At 33.4% G+C, this 18,986-nt stretch overlaps 1 protein-coding gene across 1 annotated transcript in view; it reads right to left on the bottom strand.

Annotated features, from left to right (window-relative positions):
* Positions 1–4,609: 4,609 nt before the first annotated feature.
* The window catches only part of SLC30A9 (solute carrier family 30 member 9), a 69,428-nt gene continuing 55,051 nt past the window's right edge, over positions 4,610–18,986 (bottom strand). Inside the window, exons 15-18 of the mRNA XM_025040238.1 lie at positions 18,197–18,362; positions 13,807–13,936; positions 12,305–12,418; positions 4,610–6,446 (exon numbers count right to left, since the gene is read on the bottom strand). Coding sequence (XP_024896006.1) covers positions 6,402–6,446; positions 12,305–12,418; positions 13,807–13,936; positions 18,197–18,362 — 455 coding nt within the window. The 3' untranslated portion in view covers positions 4,610–6,401. The remainder of the gene's footprint in view (positions 6,447–12,304; positions 12,419–13,806; positions 13,937–18,196; positions 18,363–18,986) is intronic.

Below are 18,986 nucleotides of genomic sequence, written 5' to 3'. Positions count from 1 at the left end.
CTCTTCATCAAAGTTCTCAGTGAAATCACTGAGCATCCTTATAACCAGTGTTTTGAACTTTCTATCTGGCAGATTGTCTCCATTTTATTTAGTTCTTTTCTGAAGATTTGTTGTTTTTTCATTTGAGACATGTTTGTCTCATTTTGGCTGCCTCGCTGGTTTCTGTTAGGTAGAGCTGCTACGTCTTCTGATCTTAGTAGAGTGGTCTTATGTAGTAGGTGTCCTATGGGACCCATTGGTGTAGTCTCCCTGATCACCTAAGCTGGGTGATCCAGGTATGTCCCTTGAGTATGTCCCTTGAATGTGCATTGTTCTGAACTTTGATTGCTGTTGGCACATCAAGTGGGAAGGACTGATCCTCAGGCTGATTGGTTGTGAGGACTGACTGTGACGATAGTGGAGGAGCTGTTGTGCAGAGGCTGATCAGTGTAGCAGGATTCACTTCACCTGGGCTCTGGTGCCTGCCAAGTCTACCCTTTGGGTGTGTTTATGGAAGTGGTTGTGTGGTGCTTTGGTGTGGTCTGAAGCTGGCCACAGGGTGTGTTGGTTCTGGAGTCTCTTAGGTGGGGCTCCAGTACAGGCCAAGGTCAGCTGCTGCCTGTGCCCTAGCCAGAGCCACTTGGCATGAGCTACAGAGTGATAGCTGGTTACCACTTGTGCCAAGCTTGGAGGTTCCTGGGAGAGGTTAAGCTATGAAGTGAGGCTGGCTACCACTAGTGTCAGGCTTGGGGCTGCTCAGCAAGAGGCATGAGGCAAGCTAAGGCCAGATGCTGCTTGTTTGGGGTTGGCGAACCTTTGAAAGATTTTAGGAAAGCCTGCAGCATGAGCCAAGACAGGCTGTATAGAACAGCCACTGGAAACAGCTTCGGTGGACCTGATAGTTGGGTGAGGTTGGGTCTCAGGGAATCATATGGTGGGGGAAACAGTGTTAGCCAGGTTGAAGGAAACTCAAGATATGGTGCCACAATTGTGTTTGCTGGGTGGGAGGGCTCAACAAAGAACAATGGCTTCTGCCAGCACTTCTGTCTGGGACAAAGCTGCCCTTTCAGCCCTTGCTCTGAAGCCAGATAATTCAGTTCTTCCTGACATGCCTCTGGCATTTTCCAAGCTGCTGCCCCAGCGCTGGAGCTCAGAGCGAGTGAGTCCATCAGTAACTCTAAATGCAAGCCCTTTAGAGGAACACCTAGGACTCCAGAGGTCCTCTCTCTCAGCCACAATCTCTGCTGGTTTTCATGGCCAGAAGTTGTACAGACTTCTCAGTAATGGAACCCTGGGCTGGGGATTCTGGTGTGTGGCTGGGACCCCTCACTCCTCAGGGGGGAATCTCTGCAGCTGAGAGAGCCCTCCCAATTCTCACGTGGATGTGGGACCAGCCTGTTTGAGTCTCCACTCCTCCTACCAGTCTGGAGGTGGCTTCTGTGTGTCCTTATTAGGACTTACTTCAGCTAGACTTCAGGAGACTCTCAATGATGGTTGTTCTGTAGTTTAGTTGTAATTTTGATGTGGCTGTGAGAAGACCAGTATAGCATTTACCTAGTCCTCCATCTTGATTGGGGCCTCTTTTCCTTTAATTTAAATGTAAACAGACCCATGTCACAAGTGGCTACCATACGGTAAAACAAAGCACTACACTGTTACATATACCCTCATGATATAAAAATTTTCACCGAACACAAAACTGAAAACTGCCTGTTACTTTTTAAATTATAAGACGATCCATTAATGTATATATATTTTACCATCTGTACAGAACATATAAACCTATTTGTATGTATATATGCCTGTGTGCATGTGTACATCAAATAGCTATAAGAATACATCACAAGCTTGTAACATTAGTTGCCTCTGGAGAAAGTAAACTGGTAACTAGGGGTCAAATACAATTTTAAAATATTTTTAAAATTTTCAGTTAATGCTAATTTCGAAACCTTTCCCTAAATTTCTTTCTTGCATGATTCAAGTCAATGACTGACAGCTGAGCTAAATATTAACCTCTGCATATGTCTCTCAGGGAGCCTGTACTAACACATGAAAATAAATCTGGGAAGTGACAGACAATTCCTTGGTTTCCATATAATCAATGTCCCACCCCAATCTCATCCCACCATCCCCTTGTCCCAAGCAGTTCACGTTAGATCCAGCTAGATGCTTTGACTACTGAATTTTGATGTGGTTGTGAGAGGAGGCTTATAACAATGAACATTTTGTTTCTACTTTCTATAAAATATTACTTTTCTTGGGCTCTTCTGCTCTGCAGAGTGACTTGCTGAGATCCAGACTGATTTCAAATCCTGACTCTGCCCCATACCAGCTGAGTATCCTCAGACACATATATCTAGTGTATGTTTTCTCATCTGCAAAAATGCGAATAATCCGTACTTCACTGGCTCTTTGTAAAGATTAATATATTAATAATTAAATGGGTTAAAATATGTAAAATAGTGCCTGGTATAAACAACTCAAATTATTCTGTTGATAGCTATTATAATACAAACAGGTATGTTTTTACTTTAAAGTCTATTTTTAAACTTCTATAAGTCCTTAAAAACAAAGACACAATTCTGTATTTTGCTAGGCAAATTCTAAACTATAGTGCTTCTATTTTCAATACATTTTGATTTGTAGAACCATACCCTCTCAAAACAGCTGATCACTCTGGTTTAGTTTCTTGTGAAAAACAAATCAAAACAAAACTGGAATTCCTACAGAATTTGTATAGAATTCAACTTAGATCCCAGTACAGGCTTCTAGGATGTAGCTTTTGGAATTTTCATGTTTTATAATTTTTTAAATCTAAATATAGTATATAGACATCTCAAAAGAAATCTAGTTTTATCAAACTGTAACATCTATCACTAAAGGATATAACTTTCTAGATTTGTGCTTCACCAAACATATGACATTCTAACAGCATTTAATAATAGTTCTCTTTAAAATCTGATTATAAAATGATTAAAAGTTGCCATATTTTGGTTTTTTAACAATAAGAAACTTACAAACAAGCATATTCAATGAATAATAAATTCTGTCCAAAAGCATGGGTATGACTTTAAGTATCCAATTACACTGTTAGTTCTTAACACATGAGGTAAAGAAGAATTTATGTTCAAAAAAATATTTATTGATGGGGGTGGGATCCCAAAACTAATAAGTGAACTGCTCTCATTTACGTATGACATTTATTAAAGAAAAAAAGCATCCTGATCGATTGGGACCATCTTAATCTCAAAGCAAAGTCAGAGAGTTCAAATACAATCTGAGAACAAACATTTTCTTTTTCCAGAAAACCAAGTCTAGGAATGCTAGTAAACTTGAACGCAAATATAAAGACGTCCAGACCAATTCTCTATATAAATGCCTTCCAAAGTTCCATTTCAGAGACAGGGATGAGGGCTTTAGGGGCAACAATCTTTGAATAATCATTTTGCCTTCAATTCTTTGCTTCACTGACTTCTGACAGTTTGGCAAATTGGGGGTCATCACATTTAAAAGAAATGCCAAAGCTCAACAAATGCAACCTGAGCAAGATAGTATAAATTCCAAATGCCTGTGTAATATTCTGTAGTTCTCAGCATTCAACTTCAAAAAATTATCAGATTTAAAACTTAAACCATTTCCTTTAGATGGTATAATTTTAGCAAAAGCATTATCCAAAGTATGGGATAATTAAGGTAACACTAAAGTCATATATCCCAAATTCAATTCTTATCCTATTTTGTTATTCTGGGTTATTTGGTGTGTGTGTGTGTAGGATGATGTATGCAAAGACTACTTTTTTGGGGGGCCGAGGTGGTGGTGGAAATTTTCCAATCTGATCCTATCTCACTATTTCCACTACATGTTCAGGAATCTCCCTCTTTGGAATTGTATACTATTGGCCAGCACAACATAGTCCACTTAAAAGTAGGTCTCCATCCCTCAACCTCTTTTTTGCCCAACATTACTTTTGCAATTATTCTACTACAGAAGCTATTGTCCTTGAAAATATTCATATTTATGTTTATTCAAATGTTAAAAAGGCAAGACTTAAAGTACTAATTTGAAAAAAAAAAAAAAAACTAAAAAACCTAAAGAACTTTTTTTTTTTTAAAGGAAAGAACCCAAATTTTCCTGGTTCTAAAATCAAATTGGACTAGTTTAAAAGGAAAAAAAAATGAACCAGAGATGTCACGGATTAAAAAAAAAAAAAACACTAAGAAACCTAAAGAACTATCTTATTTTTAAAGGAAGAGACCCAAATTTCCTGGTTCTAAAATTCAAATGTGACTAGTTTAAAAGGAAAAATACATGAACCAGAGATGTCATGGATTTCCTGATTCCACAGAAATATTCAAATTGCTTGATATGCTGTACTTCTTTATGTCAAATTTTGCTTAAACTTTGAAATATCAGGTGCAGAACTAGAAATAAAAGACAGAAACATAAGCCTTCAATTATTATTTAAGTATGACCTCAATGAAATTAGATTAGAAAACTCACAGAAATATCAGAAATTAATTTCTTTTAGGGAATCCTAAAAAAAACCTACCACACTATCATTTGGAATAACTTCCGCACACCATCCTTGAGATATTTTTAAATGAGTTAATTATTCTTGTCCAGCTATATGAAATTTTTCAAGTAATTTTAATAAGAGGGAACTAGATATAATTTGGTACCTTCCCATATAGCTGTGACGTGGAATAACAAATGGCAGGTGGGAAAAGGAAGGGAGGAAGAACATAGGAAGTACAGAGTGAATAATAATGGGTAAAAAAGTTTCAGAAAAAGAAGTGAAGAATTTGAAACCTTGTATAAGAATCAAATTATACACACACACACACACACACACACACACACACACATATATATATAAAACAATTTATATCTTAAAAAAGAAAACTGGAATGTTATTTCGCTTAAAACATACAGCATGCAAAATGCTCTGTAATGGTAAAAAAAGACATACTCCAATGTAAATTTTCACAATTTTCCTGCAAATGACATTTCTAGATCAAAAATTACCATTACAAACCCTTTAACCAAATGTTAATTTTTGGTTCCAGCATTACAATTTGCTGTAATTCATAAACTTCAATCTCAGTAAGTTTTTAGACACTGACCTCACACACGTCCTTATGTCAAGCACTTAATTATCCAGCAAAGAGATCACTCAGCTTCCACTCTTTGCAGACAATGCTAACTGCTACCTGAACAATTCAAAGTACATATGATTTGTTTTGATGAATGGAGACAGAACTGCAGTTTTGTACTAAATTTTCAATTACCGAATTGCATGTTTTTCCCCCTATGATCATTAGAAAACTACTTACATGTTATAGCCATATATTATGCTAAATGCCCACTGCTAACTGAATAAAACTGGTTTTAGATACACTACTGACTATGATACCATATAAAGTCACGGCCACAAGCTTCTGCGTAAGAGATTTACTTTTCTTTCTCTTAAAGCAAGAACTATCCCAAAGTTCAGATTTACATAAGTAGTGCCTCTTTTTAAATAAATTAAAAATAAAATGTTGTCTTGTGTGTAAAATTATAAATATTCCTAGTCCACTTTACAGAATGTCACAGTACTTATAAATGCATTATTTCCTAGTAAATACACATGGCAATGAAGCCAGTTAAAAAACAAAAACAAAAAGCCAGTCATTATACTGGCCCATGGAAATATCTAGGGTTATTTTACCATTAGAAAAATTAAACAAGGAGAAAAAGCAAAGGAGAGAGAAGAAATTTTATAAAATGGCAACTCCTATGATCTAAATGAGTGTACTGAAATGCCTTCCTTCAATTCAGTAACTAAGCCAATTCTGGAATGAACATTTATGGATAACCAGGTTAGGAAAGTGTTCTTAGTGCTCAGGGCAAAATTACAAGGTATGCAGAAATATTTTCCACATTCTGTAAGGAGACAGACTTTGAAACGAAGTGACTATTAAAAACTATAAACCAAGATTTAGCCAGCATGTTCAAGATTGGTAGGTTCTGATGGAGTGAAATCTTCAGTGGAAACAAAATAAAGAATCATAATCCTATGGATGCTGCTTATTTTTACAATGTGAAGAAAGGAAACATGATTGCAAGGTACAATATACCCTGACAGGCTAAAATGAAAAATTATGATCAATTTAAGAAACTAAAATGGTTCCCACTAAAACATAAAAACATGATTTCCAAATTAATTCAACTTGTAATATGTCTCTCAGATGTAGTAGTTTTAGTTCTGTGGACTGCTGCATTGCCTATAAAATATTTCCTCCATCTCAAAAAAAAAAAAAAAGGAGGGGGTAGGGTAGGGTAGAGGCTTCTGAATGGCGTTGACTCCTTCAGTGTGGGAGAGAGTAGGCTTGACGAACTTGTTTCCAAAGCTCCCTCCAAGGTGATTCATTCCACCAAACCTACAATATCTCCAAATCTACATGTCGAACTTCCGGATTTCGTTTCTGGAAAATAAAAATCACCACATGTTATTCATAGCAAAACAGAATCTTCTGTTTTCTTTTATTCCTTTTGATCGCTAAAGCCATTAAAAACATTTGGTCAAACTATTTTCATTGTAACATACTAGCAAGAGAAATATTTGCAGAAGGAAAAAAATAAGATCAGTAGATGAATGGATCAAACACACTATAAATGATACAGTAAGTAGTTTCACCTCCCCGAGTTTGTCACATGTTCATGAATACAATAATGGGTTAAGAATCTAGTATATGCCAAGCACTGCAAAACACTGAAATTATGCTTGTTTGTGGTGAAAAGAAAATAACTGCAAAACAACAACAATCAGAACCAATACACTCATATACACTTATTTTAGTAACAATCCATATAGTCTTGGGCCAAGCACTGTGCTAGGAAGTGGAGCTATGATTATTAAGTAAGACTCTATCCTGACCCTGAGGGCCTCAGTTTAGCCAGAGACAAACAGCAATAACCATCTACGAGTTTGAATGAGGTGAGTTTTCCAGATAGATGATGAAAAAGGTCTAGACATAAGAAACAGCATGAGCAAAGTCAGAGAGCCTGGAAAGTATGTACTGGTAGTATGGTATAATTAGCACAGAAGCTGCAAAAAAGGCAAGGCTAGTAATGAGGCTGGAAAGGCAGGCAGAAGCTAGGCTGTGTAATAAATTCAATAACAACAAAAATATCTGCGCAAAATTCAAGGCAAATGCCAGGCACTGAAGTACACAACAATTAACAGGAAACAAATAATACTTGTTTTTGATGAACTTATGTTTCTCATTGTGGAGAAACAAGTCCAGATCCACCTTCCAAAATTATCTGTCTGTGGACAAAACAGTCCAGATTCACCCTCCAAAATTTCACCAACTAGGAAAGAGATAGCAAAGCATAAAACCATCTGACTCTCGCTTTTGACATTCAAGACGGTCTTCCTTTGCTATTTCAGTTTTCTCTTACAATTTCGAAGAAGGCTTTTCCCTTGATTTAGGGAACATTTTTATCCCACAGAAACGGCTTTTATTAGAGGTAGAAAGAGTGAGGAGATACAGGTAACTAAACAGGCAATTACAATAGTTTGCTACTACAGAGCAAAATAAAGGTTTTGGCTTTTTCGCCCCAAGGGTACATAAAAGGACACCTAACAATTTTGGAGGAATTAAAAGTGCAATAAAATGTAATATGATATTGTGAGAATGGAGGCAGAAGAGGCTGAATGTATAAAATAACTAAATCTACACCCATCAAAAATGAAATAATGCTTACATCAGGAGCAGTATAAGACTTTAAGTAAAAATATGGCAGTAAATATAAAACAAATGCAAAAAGTATTAAAAATAGTTATCTCTGAGAAACAGAATTAAGGACTGAGGAGGCTAGACAGGTAACACTGCTTTCTGTTATATGCTTTTTGGTTTTGTTTGACTTTATAAACTTTGTATATTATTTGATAAAAACTGTAAAAATAAATCAGCAAAGGGAAAAACGCTCTTCTATGTGATTCTAATACCCAGTCAGGATCAGTAATTTCTAGCTAAAAAATATCCTAGGAACATCTGCACATTACTCATATTAAAGGAATTCAGTTATAAAGACAAAACCTAGCATAATATTGAAGTTTAACTCCAGCCAGAGCATTCTATTGAGTGTGCACTAGGTTTTTCTTATAACTTGTGTTGTTCAAGTATACCTGAGGGAAATACTTTCTCTTGGATCTTGTAATGTAAAGAGTGGCCAGGTACCCCCAAATATGGGGGTACACTTTTCTTCTCAACGTTTTCTTTCTTAAGTTATTCCCTGTGTCTAGAACTCCTTAAATTCAATATGGAGTAAAAAAGATTTCTTCAAACAGAAATGAAACTGAATTTTATTTTCCTACTCCATTCAATCATTACCCATCCCAATAAGACTCGAAAAATTCTAGCTGTTCATGGAAAGTTTGAAATTATTCAATCTAAAAGCACTACATAACAACTGTGCACAAAATAATCTGATCTCAAGAAAAAGAAACCAAAAATTTACTCTGCTCTTTTAAAAATCATTTTCAGAGAGAAAATTAATCCAATTCCTAAAATTTTGTAATGCTGTAGTATCAAGTTAAGAAAATGCTATAGGAAGATGCAATTAGAGAAGCAAAAGGCAAAGTAAAGGGCAGAGTATTTAACTGGAACATTACTTATTAGGTATTTGCAAATCCTATAAGATCTTCCCACTGAATTTCCAACAGAATTACTTCCTCCCAAATATAAAAAAACTTCATGAAGGGATAGAAAGGGTCTATCCACAGACTGAAATGTAGAGGTAGAACAAAAAAACAAAACTTTTAACAGTTCAAAGAACTTCAAAATAAGAACAAGATATATTTCACATTTATAATATGGGACTTTATAAATTAGCTTCTATTATTTTGAACATCTTTACATAGAACAATGCAACATAGACTTTAAGCTAAAAATATCATTATTCTAATACCTGGATCAATGGCCTTCCTCAACAGAGATTGCTATTCTGCTGCAGAATTTTATCACTGTGTGACCTCCAAAGTAATTCAATAATTATTAAGATTTAAACTTTGAAGGCAACCATGCTTAGATACTAAACAGAAAGGAATGTATCAGTGTATAAAGTTTTAGTTTCAAAGAAAATCACCTTATTTTCATGACAAGAAAGAAAAGTTATATTCATGCATTCTTTGTTTGGTGCCTTAAGTATGAAGAACTTTCTCTGACCTAAGATTACTTAAATCTTATTACCTTAGTCAGAGATGTTTCTACCTGAAAATGTGGGTTACACTTGGCTTTGCAGTTTGAAAGACTTACATAATTCAGAAACATTTGAGATAGTTCGAACTATTAACGATTAAATAGCTTCTAATTAACATACAAAGCCAACAAAAACAGTAAGTTTATTTGATTATGATAAGAGTATAGCTGAGGATGATCCATTTGGGGTTTATTCTTAAATCTGGCTTATGATTTATTGTTTCTATTAGAGAATAAAGCTAAAATTTATAGTTTAAAAGTCCATTATTTTTCTTGCTAGGGAAATAAGAGAAATAGAATGGAAAAGCAAAGTTTATTCATTCTCGTGTCACCCTGCACAAAAATAATCACCTCACATTTTATTTGGAACAGTGGGTCTCAAAGTCTGCTTCAAGAATCACTGGGTTCTGAGACCTTTTCAGGGGGACTCCAAGGTCAAAACTATTTTCATAATAACACTGAGATGTTATCTGCCTTTTTTACTATGCTGATATTTCCTCTGATGGCATAAAAGCAATGGTGGATAAAACTGCTGGCACCTTTGAAAAATTCAAAGCAAATGGCATCAAACTATACTGGTAGGTAGTCTATTCCTCTACTGCCAGACACTCACAGTTTAAAAAAATAAATAAAGTAATTTCACTTTAAAATGTCCTTCATAAAGTAGTAAAAAGTACTGGTTTATTAAACCTGAATCCCCAAGTACACTTTTAAAAATACTCTGTGACAAAAATGGGATGTATAAAGCCCTTCTGCTTCATACTGAAGTCTAATGTTGTCAAAAGAAAAAAACACTTCTGTGATTGCTTGAGGTATAAGCTCAATCAGAATCTTTTTTTAATTTTAAATATCATTTTTACTTAAAAGAATAACTAAGAAACTGTGATTCAAATGTGGATATTTGGCAGGCATCTACTAAAAAATGAACAAAATGAGTCTGTTACTTCAAAGAATTTATTACTAATGATAAAACGCAAGCTTTCAAGTGAAGATTGGAATGTTGGAAAACTCATATCTACCACTGTGAGCCTGACAGCTTCTAGTTAGAAATGTTAACTTGAAAGATTTAAATAAATTCAGTCAATCAATTATCTTCCAAATGACCAATTCACAATGTTAAAGAGTCATGCATGGGTAAAAGATCTATTCAGAGAACAAAGATAAACCAACACATTTTAATATAATAGTGTAGAGAATTAATCATACCCAAAGAGAGATCTGGCCTTTGCTCTTGTCTACTGGGAGGTGTTCTCTAGGGCCCTGGAATACCCTGCTGGATAATTATGTTTACATTTATTTTTGGACAAACAGTATTTGCTCTACCTCCAAAAAGGAATGTAGCTGAAAGGTCATCTCAGGCAATCAGTTATACAGCCCAATAAAAATTTCTAGACACCAGGGCTTAGTTGAGCTTCCCTGATAGGCAATACTCCATGCAAACTGTCAAATACTGTTACCAGGAAAGAAACACTGTCCATGACTCCATGGAGTGAGGATACCTGAAGCTCAGTGTTTTGAACTCTGACCTACATACTTCTTCTCTTGGCTAGTTTTAATGGGCATTTTTTGTAATAAACCATAACTTTGAGTTTAACAGCATTCAGTGAGTTCCATGAATCCTAATGAATTTTCTAACCTCAAGTTCCTCTTAGGAATCCCTCGAACTTTGTTAGAAATGAGGATGGTCTTGTGGACTGTGCCCTCTAACTACACAAATGGCATATAAAAAGTTCTTTGACATAATTTCAAGAGGCTATCAGTTGTCAGGTTTTGGTATAATATCAAAAAAGAATATCAAATTATCTGAAAATGCTCTAAGAATACTTATAAAGGCTCTTCCCATTCTTCATTTTCTTCAACCAAAGCAATATATAGCAACAGACTAAATGCAGAAGCAGACAGGGAATCTTGCTTAGATTTTTGCAAAAATACAAAACAATACCATTTTTCTATTTTTTTCATTTTAGAAAATTTTTTTTGTTAAAATGTTATTTATACTAACATGTACTAGGTTTATTATGTTTTAAAATAAGTATTTTTAATTTCTCGATTTTAATTTACAATTTGGTAAATATCGAAACATAAAAATCGAAGAAATAAAAACTCTTTCAAGAATTGTTAAGAGTGCAAAAGAGTCCTAAGACCAAAAAAAATCTGAAATTGCTCATCTACAACCTTCAAAAATAATGCCCAATAAAGCTTGTGAACTATATTAACGTGAACAAAATCATCTTATTTGAAGCACTTCTATTAATCTTATCAGATACCTAGATTCAAAAAGAGAGTAAAGAAGTGTGGTAGAAATGTTTTCCCTCAATTTTTGTTTGCTTCCCTTCAATTTTTAGCAAAACTAAAGAATGGTCAACATAAACTAAAGAAAATGCACTGCCTTCAATAAGCTATGTATGTTAAAGATCATTTTTAAGTTATTTGCTGCAGACAAACAGAACTCGAATGTCAATAAATGACAATTTGAGAGCACTGAGACATTTTTAAGGGTAGTCTGATCAAATTGTATTTCAGTAAAATAACCAATAGATTGTAATGATCTCCAACTGAACAGAAACAAACAAAATATAAAATAATGTCAGATGGACTAAAAGCAAGATGTATGTGTATGTTTAAGGTCTCATGCTATTTTTTTCCAACTTTTGAAAAGTCTAAAGTTTCCCTTTTACCTTTCTCCAGAAACTTCCTAAATGCTTATCTAAAAATTAAAAAAAAAAAAAAAAATTTTTTTTGACTATTTTAGAAACTAAACAAGCAGTACAGAAAAACAGTGACTAAAACTATAGAATTTGGAATTCAGCAACTTAGGTTCAAAACCCAATTCCCTTACTTCCTTGAATAAATTATCCAACTTCTCTAACATGATCATTTTCTCACCCATAGCTTCTGATAAGATATATCATGAGTAAAATGTTAAACAAACAAACAAATAAATAAAATGTTAAAAAAAAGAGAGAGAGAGACATCATGGGTTTCCTGAGAAGTATACATGCGATGTAATTATCATAGTGTCTGACACAGAGTACTCGAAAAATAGACATTATTATATTATAATGAATATATCTTACTTTCAGTTCCTTCTCAAGTCTATCTACTTCAGCTCCTAAAGTATCAATAATATTTTCTCCATGTTTAAGCATAAAGGTCTCTAGTTCTTCAGAAGTTTTCACTTCTTGAATTTCCTATAAAGAAAATAATAGCAGAAAACAAAATAAAATTTTTAAAAATCACAGTATGTTGATAATTTCTTTAAAAAATTATAACACCATTAAGTTTAATGAAAAATGAAAAACTTTCAAGCAAACTTGTCAGAATAATAGAAATTAACAAAGAAGCAAGTAGAGGAAATCCCAAGTTAATGAATTTCAATGTTTATTAACCTCACAACTATCAGGGAAATATAAATTAAAACAAGATATGATTTCACACCTATCATGATGACAAAAATTTTAAAACTCTGTCAATAGAGTCTCGTAAGAATGAGAATAGAATTTTGATGCACTAGTGGAAGAAGTTAAATTAACTCACTTTGGAGAAAAATTTGCCAATATCTAGAGAAGATGAAGACATGTTCACCTAATGTTTCACTTATTTTAAATCTACCTATATATTTTCCCAAAGAAATTTTTGCACATGCAAACAAGGAAACATGTATGAGAATTCCATTGTGTATGTTTCTAATAGTTTAACAATGGAAACAATATAAATGTCCACCAACTGAAGACTGGATAAATTAGATATTCATGAGATGGAATATAAAATTAAAGTAAGTTAACTAAAAGTATACATATTAGCATGAAAGAATTTCAAAAACATGCTGTTAAGGAAACTGTAGAGGTAATCATATAGTATGAAACCATTTATATCAATCTTTAAAGATCCAAATGTTATTGTATATTATGCTAAGAAAAATATATTGAAAAGTATAAAAACATAAATAGAAATAACAGACACTAAATTCAGGATAACTGTTAGTTTTAAGGGTGGAGGAAAGAAAATGGGATCTAAAATGAGAAAACAAGGGTTTCAACTGTTTTTGTAATGATTTCTTCTTTTAAGATCTTAAGCAAATACAGTACAGTAAAATGTTAAGATTTGACAAAGGCAAGTGGTAACTTCTGCACTGTTCATTATATTATCTTCTATAAATTCTCTTTTAAACTATTCTTAATAAAAAAGCAGAGATTCTGAAAGCACAGAGATCTAAATTCGTATGTGACTCCATATTACGGCCCTGAAATTTTAGGCAAGTTACTTAATCTGTCTCTCAATCTGCCTACACATAAAAATGAAAATATTATATTTTTACCTCACAGGGTTGTTGAGAGTAAAAGTTAGATAACATATATAAAATGCCTGGCATATAACAAGCACTTTAATAAGTTTGTGCTTTTCTTGTCTCCTCCATCCCACTCTACAGTAAATAAAACGGTCTTTGTCAAATTTTGGAACCCTAAGAAGTTGAAAGCTGAAGTGACCTTATGAGTTATAAAAGAAAAGTTCTTTTTACTTAAAAAGTAATTTTTTTAACCATTGGCTTTATAAGAAAACAATAAATACATGAACTTACTTGCAGCATTTGGTCAAAATCTTGTTTTTCCAAATACGATCTTGTAACAACTCGTCCATCAAAATCCACTTCTGCCTTAAATCTTACTTTACCTAATCCCAAATCTGTGGCTTTAACATCATGAATTGCCCTGCAATCAATAACATGCTTACAAATTTATATACACATACATACATGCACAAACACTTTAGTGGCACAAAATCTAGAACTGTTTTTTCCACTAGTGTTGAAAATGGACTAAGACAGCTTTTAGAGTGTTTACCATTAAGTGCCACCTAACATTTTCCAAACAAATCTCCACCGGGGTGTTTTTACATAATGCTATACAAAGAGGTAAACTAAATATTATTTTATCGTAATTTGAATACATATGAATTATAAAGATGGTAGATTTTGAAAAACCAGCTCTAAATTGTTTTTCTACAATGTAGTCATTTTATCTCATAAACCTCTTTTCCTATTTTCAATAGCTTCTTTGAAAGTTTTCATACAACTCTGTGAAGTACTTTATTAGAATAAAGTTAATAACAACTACATAATAGGATTGATATGGGGAGTAACAAGCCAATACATATATAAATAGCTTAATATGGCACCAATTAAATGGAAGGCATTTCTTGAATGGCTTTTGCAAAGTAGGCAAAACTGTCCCAAATGGGGTGTAAGTGACTTGCCCAAGGTAATTCAACAGCAGAGCCAGGACTCACCCCCAGATCTTGAGATAGTAAAACCCAATGAGTGGTCTTTTTATTATACCATTTTGCCTCCCAGAAAGGGAAGCAGATGCTCAGGCATAACTGCTTTTCATCTCTTCTGCCCTAACCCTCCAGAATCGATCTTCCCCAAAAAACTGTTGAAAAATTACTTTCTTTCTATGGTAATCACTATAACATCTTTTCTTTACAGGATATCTAAGAGAATAAGAAAACACTCTGAATCCTGGGGGCATGGAGAGCTACCAGGAAAAAACAAGCCTTAAATGGTACTCCAAGTACTCTTAAAACATTTGACCCTGTGTTTTGAGTGATCTCAAACAACTTACTAAATAATGAGTCTAAAATTATCCATATAAAGAAGCATATTTATCAACCATCTAGGGTGAAAATAAGAATTAATGATTTATAAAGTTATATATGTCCAAGTTGACATAAAATTAGTTCATATTGGCAAGAGGCTATATAATTTATTCATTAATAAAACAAGCATATCTACCTCAGTCCTCACAAAATATTAATAAATTTGATTACTTGGCTAATACTTGAATAGCAGCTACTGAAAATATTCTAATATACTTTTTCCTTATGTTCTTATATATAACTAACTACTGATACAAAACTGGTATAGGCAGCTTCTGTCATGACTCCCTATGAGGCCTTGTGCAATCTTCTCTTCTTGAATGTGGGGGCTAGATCTACTGACTTGCTCCTTACCAACAGAAAGTAGCAAAGTGATGAGATGTCACTTCCAAGATAAGATTACTAATTTGTGATTTTTATCTACATCCTCAATTTCTATAGCCTTCTCAGCTTGTATACTTTGATTAAGCAAGCTGCCATGTCGGAGAGGCCAATGTGGAAAAACATATATATTAAATCCCGTCGATAATTAAGTGAGTAAGCTTAGAAGCAGAACCATTCCCAGAAAATGACCACAGTCCCAGCTAGCACTTTGATGGCAGTCTGTGAGAAATCCTGAAGTAGAGGACCCAGGTAAACATGCCAGATTCCTGACCAATAGAAATTGTGAAGTAATAAATGTTTTTTTAAGTCACTGAGTTTTGGGGTAATTTGTCACATAGCAATAGATAACTAATACATTGTATGAACTAAAAAACTGTATGAACTTTCTGGATTACTAACATTTATTTTTTCCAACAATTTAATATACAGATCTTCACCCTTCCAGAAAATTTAAAAAAAAAACAAAAAACAAAAAACTGCTGTAGTCAGTCTTTCCATTTATAGCTCTTTTTAAAAGACTTTAATTATAAACAATATATGCAAAATTGTAAATATATATGTACCTAATAACAGGGCACCAAAATACATGAAGCAAAAATTGACAAAAATGAAAGGAGAAATAGGCAATTCAATAATAACTGAAGACTTCCAATAATAGATAGAACAATTAGGCAAGAACATCAACAGGGAAATAGAAGACTTAAACCAACTAAATCTAATGGACATCTATGTAACACTCCATACAACAGCAGCAAAATATACATTCTTAAGTGCACAAGGAACATTATCTAAGATAGATGATGATGTTCTAGGTTATAAAACAAACTTCACTAAATTTAAAGAACTAGAAATAATAAAGTATGTTTTCTAACCACAATGGAATAAAATAAATCAGTTACACTGAGACATCTGGGAAACTCACAAACATGGAAATTAACACATTCCTAAAAAAGCAATGGCTAAATAAGAAATCAAAAGTAAGATTAGAAAATTCTTTGAAATGAATGAAGATACAACATAACCAAAATTTATAGGATGCAACAAAAGTAGAGCTTAGAGTGAAATTTATAATTATAAAAGCCTATATTAAGAAGAAAGATATCAAAAAACTTAATTAGCCATCTTAAGACAATAGAAAAAGAGCAAACTAAACCTAAAGCAAGCAGAAGGACGAAAATAATATAGTTAGGAGCAGAAATTCATGAAATAGAGAACAGAAAAACAGAAAATGAATTCAACCAAAAGCTAGTTCTCTGAGAAGATCAAGAAAATTGACAAGCCTTTAGCTAGACTGACCAAGAAAAACAAGAGAGAAGACTGAAATTACTAGAATCAGAATTGAAAGAGGCATTACTACCAAACCCAAAGAAATCAAAAGGACTACAAAGAACCGTTGTGTACCAACAAATTAGATAACTTAGAAGTAATGGACAAATTCCTAGAAAGGTACAAAGTACCAAAACTGACTCAAGAAAAAGACGACCTGAACAGAACTATAACAAGTAAAGAGACAGAATTAGTAATTAACAAACTACTTGAAAAACCTATGCACCCAGATGACATCACCACTGAATTCTACCATTTAAAGAAAAAACACTACTGATTCTTTACAAACTCTTCCAGAAAACAGAAGAGGAGGGAACACTTCCAACTCATTTTATAAGGTCAGTATTACCTTGATACAAAAATCAGACAGACATCACAAGGATGTATCTATAGATTATCTTACATTAGGTTACTAAATAAGCCTAACCCTGATTTTAAGAATGCTTAGTTTCTAATCTTGCTCCAGTTAGAAAACTACTTTTCAAGATTAAACATATAGGACTTAGAATATAAATTTAATAATCACTTGTTTTGCTGATTCAGATACAGAGGTCATTGTTAAAAGACAAAGATTTTAATTACAACAGAAGAAAAATTAATTTTTATTTTAACCCATTTCTCGTTTGCCCTGAGAATACTTATTGGTGGTGCTCGCGGCTACAGTGTTTACTCCAAGATAACTCACAGATTACAGTCCTAACTTTACCTTCAAAGTTTGCCATGAAATATCTCGCTTTTATTATTTTCACATCGCTCTAGTATATCAATAGTCTTTGGAAACCAATGACATCATTCTATTTATAGCATTCTGTTTTTAGCAGTAGTATTTTCATTTACAAAATATAGTAATTCTTGATCACTGAAAATGTCAAATTGTAGAAAATGTAGCATTCCTATGAGTGATGCTAAATTAACAGTGGCAGCAAGCTACACTTTTTTTCCTAAACAGGAAAAGGGTTAAAGTTTAAAATATATATGTAGCAAGTAGAAAAACTGGAATTTCAAAGAACTGTTCCTTCTACTTCACCCACTGCTGCTGAATTCAACTGAAAAGCACTACTAGAACTGCACTACTAGAACTGTGTCTTTTCTGACTGTCTAAATTTTTAGTTTTTTATTCTCATGTAATTTAAAAGATAAAATTTATAAGGAAAACTTTTAAAATAAGCTAAAATAATGAGTCTATTTTCAAAAGGAATATAAATTATATTTAATTTAGTTATCAATTCCCCATGAACAAAAATCTTAAATTTAATATATTCAATGTGTGATTACAATACAAATATAAGGCAAATACAAATATGAAAGTTCCACCTACATGGTTCTACATTAAGGAGGCAACTACTTTGCAAACTTCTGTTCCCATTACATCATCTACTGTTCCTTAATCTTAAAATTAAAGATATAAAAAATTTAAAAGGAAACTTAAGGAGTTTCTTAAAGGTTTTTACACTTGCTTTCTTGCAAGGTTGCAATTGTGAAAATTAATAGATTAAAAAGTTCTGAAGGCTAAAGCTCCAAAACCTCTTCTGGAAGTATTTATCAACCATTTCTATTTCTTAATGGTTTTGCAAACTTTAACAACATCACTGGAATAAGCTGACCTTACTGATGGGTCATTCTCCAGGAGTTCAGTAAGCCGTTGTACTTGTTCTGGCTGGATGGATCGCCCTAAGAGTGCTTCTGTATTAGTGTAGATGAGGAATGCTGAGACCACACCTAATAAGGTTCCCACACCCAAAGATCCCAGGCTGTCATACAGTGGATTGCCTAAATAAAGCACATAAGAAGTCAATAAATTAGCATGTTTTACTAGTTCAATAAATATTAGTGAGCAAATAACCAGAAGCAGTAAATCAAGGGACTTGAAATTCACTCTAATTCCTTTAATGACATTCTCTTAATAGTTTCACCACCATACTACAGAATAGGGATGAAACAACTTGCTTCATATTACATACAACTATTATGGGGTTTAATTATTTAAGATATGTTTCTTGCATCTGGTCATTACATGGGTAAGGAAGGGTGAAGGTTCAGAGCAGTTCCAGATTAGAGAATTCATATATGTATTAATAATTTAATAAAGAATTCATTTCCTTTAGCGATATCAGTAGCACTTTTTCTAGCCCAGGTTGACAAAATAATTGTGAGATCAAAAGCTGAAAGAAATAATCATTTTTGTGTCTTATTCTTAGCAAGGTCCTGTGAGAGAATTAAGCCATACAAAAAATTATATGGGTTACTTTTACTTCATTCAACCAAAAGTGATACATAGCTAATACCATTCTAAATTTTAAAAAAACAGAGAGTTCATTCATTTGCATTCTCAAACTGTGGTCCCTTGATTAGCAGCATCAGTATCACTTGAGCTTAACAGAAATACAAATTCTC

Source organism: Pteropus alecto, unplaced genomic scaffold, assembly GCF_000325575.1.
Source record: "Pteropus alecto unplaced genomic scaffold, ASM32557v1 scaffold57, whole genome shotgun sequence".
Classification (NCBI taxonomy): Eukaryota; Metazoa; Chordata; class Mammalia; order Chiroptera; family Pteropodidae; genus Pteropus; species Pteropus alecto.
Note: the sequence above shows the minus strand (reverse complement) of the source record. Positions and strands in the feature narration are given on the sequence as shown.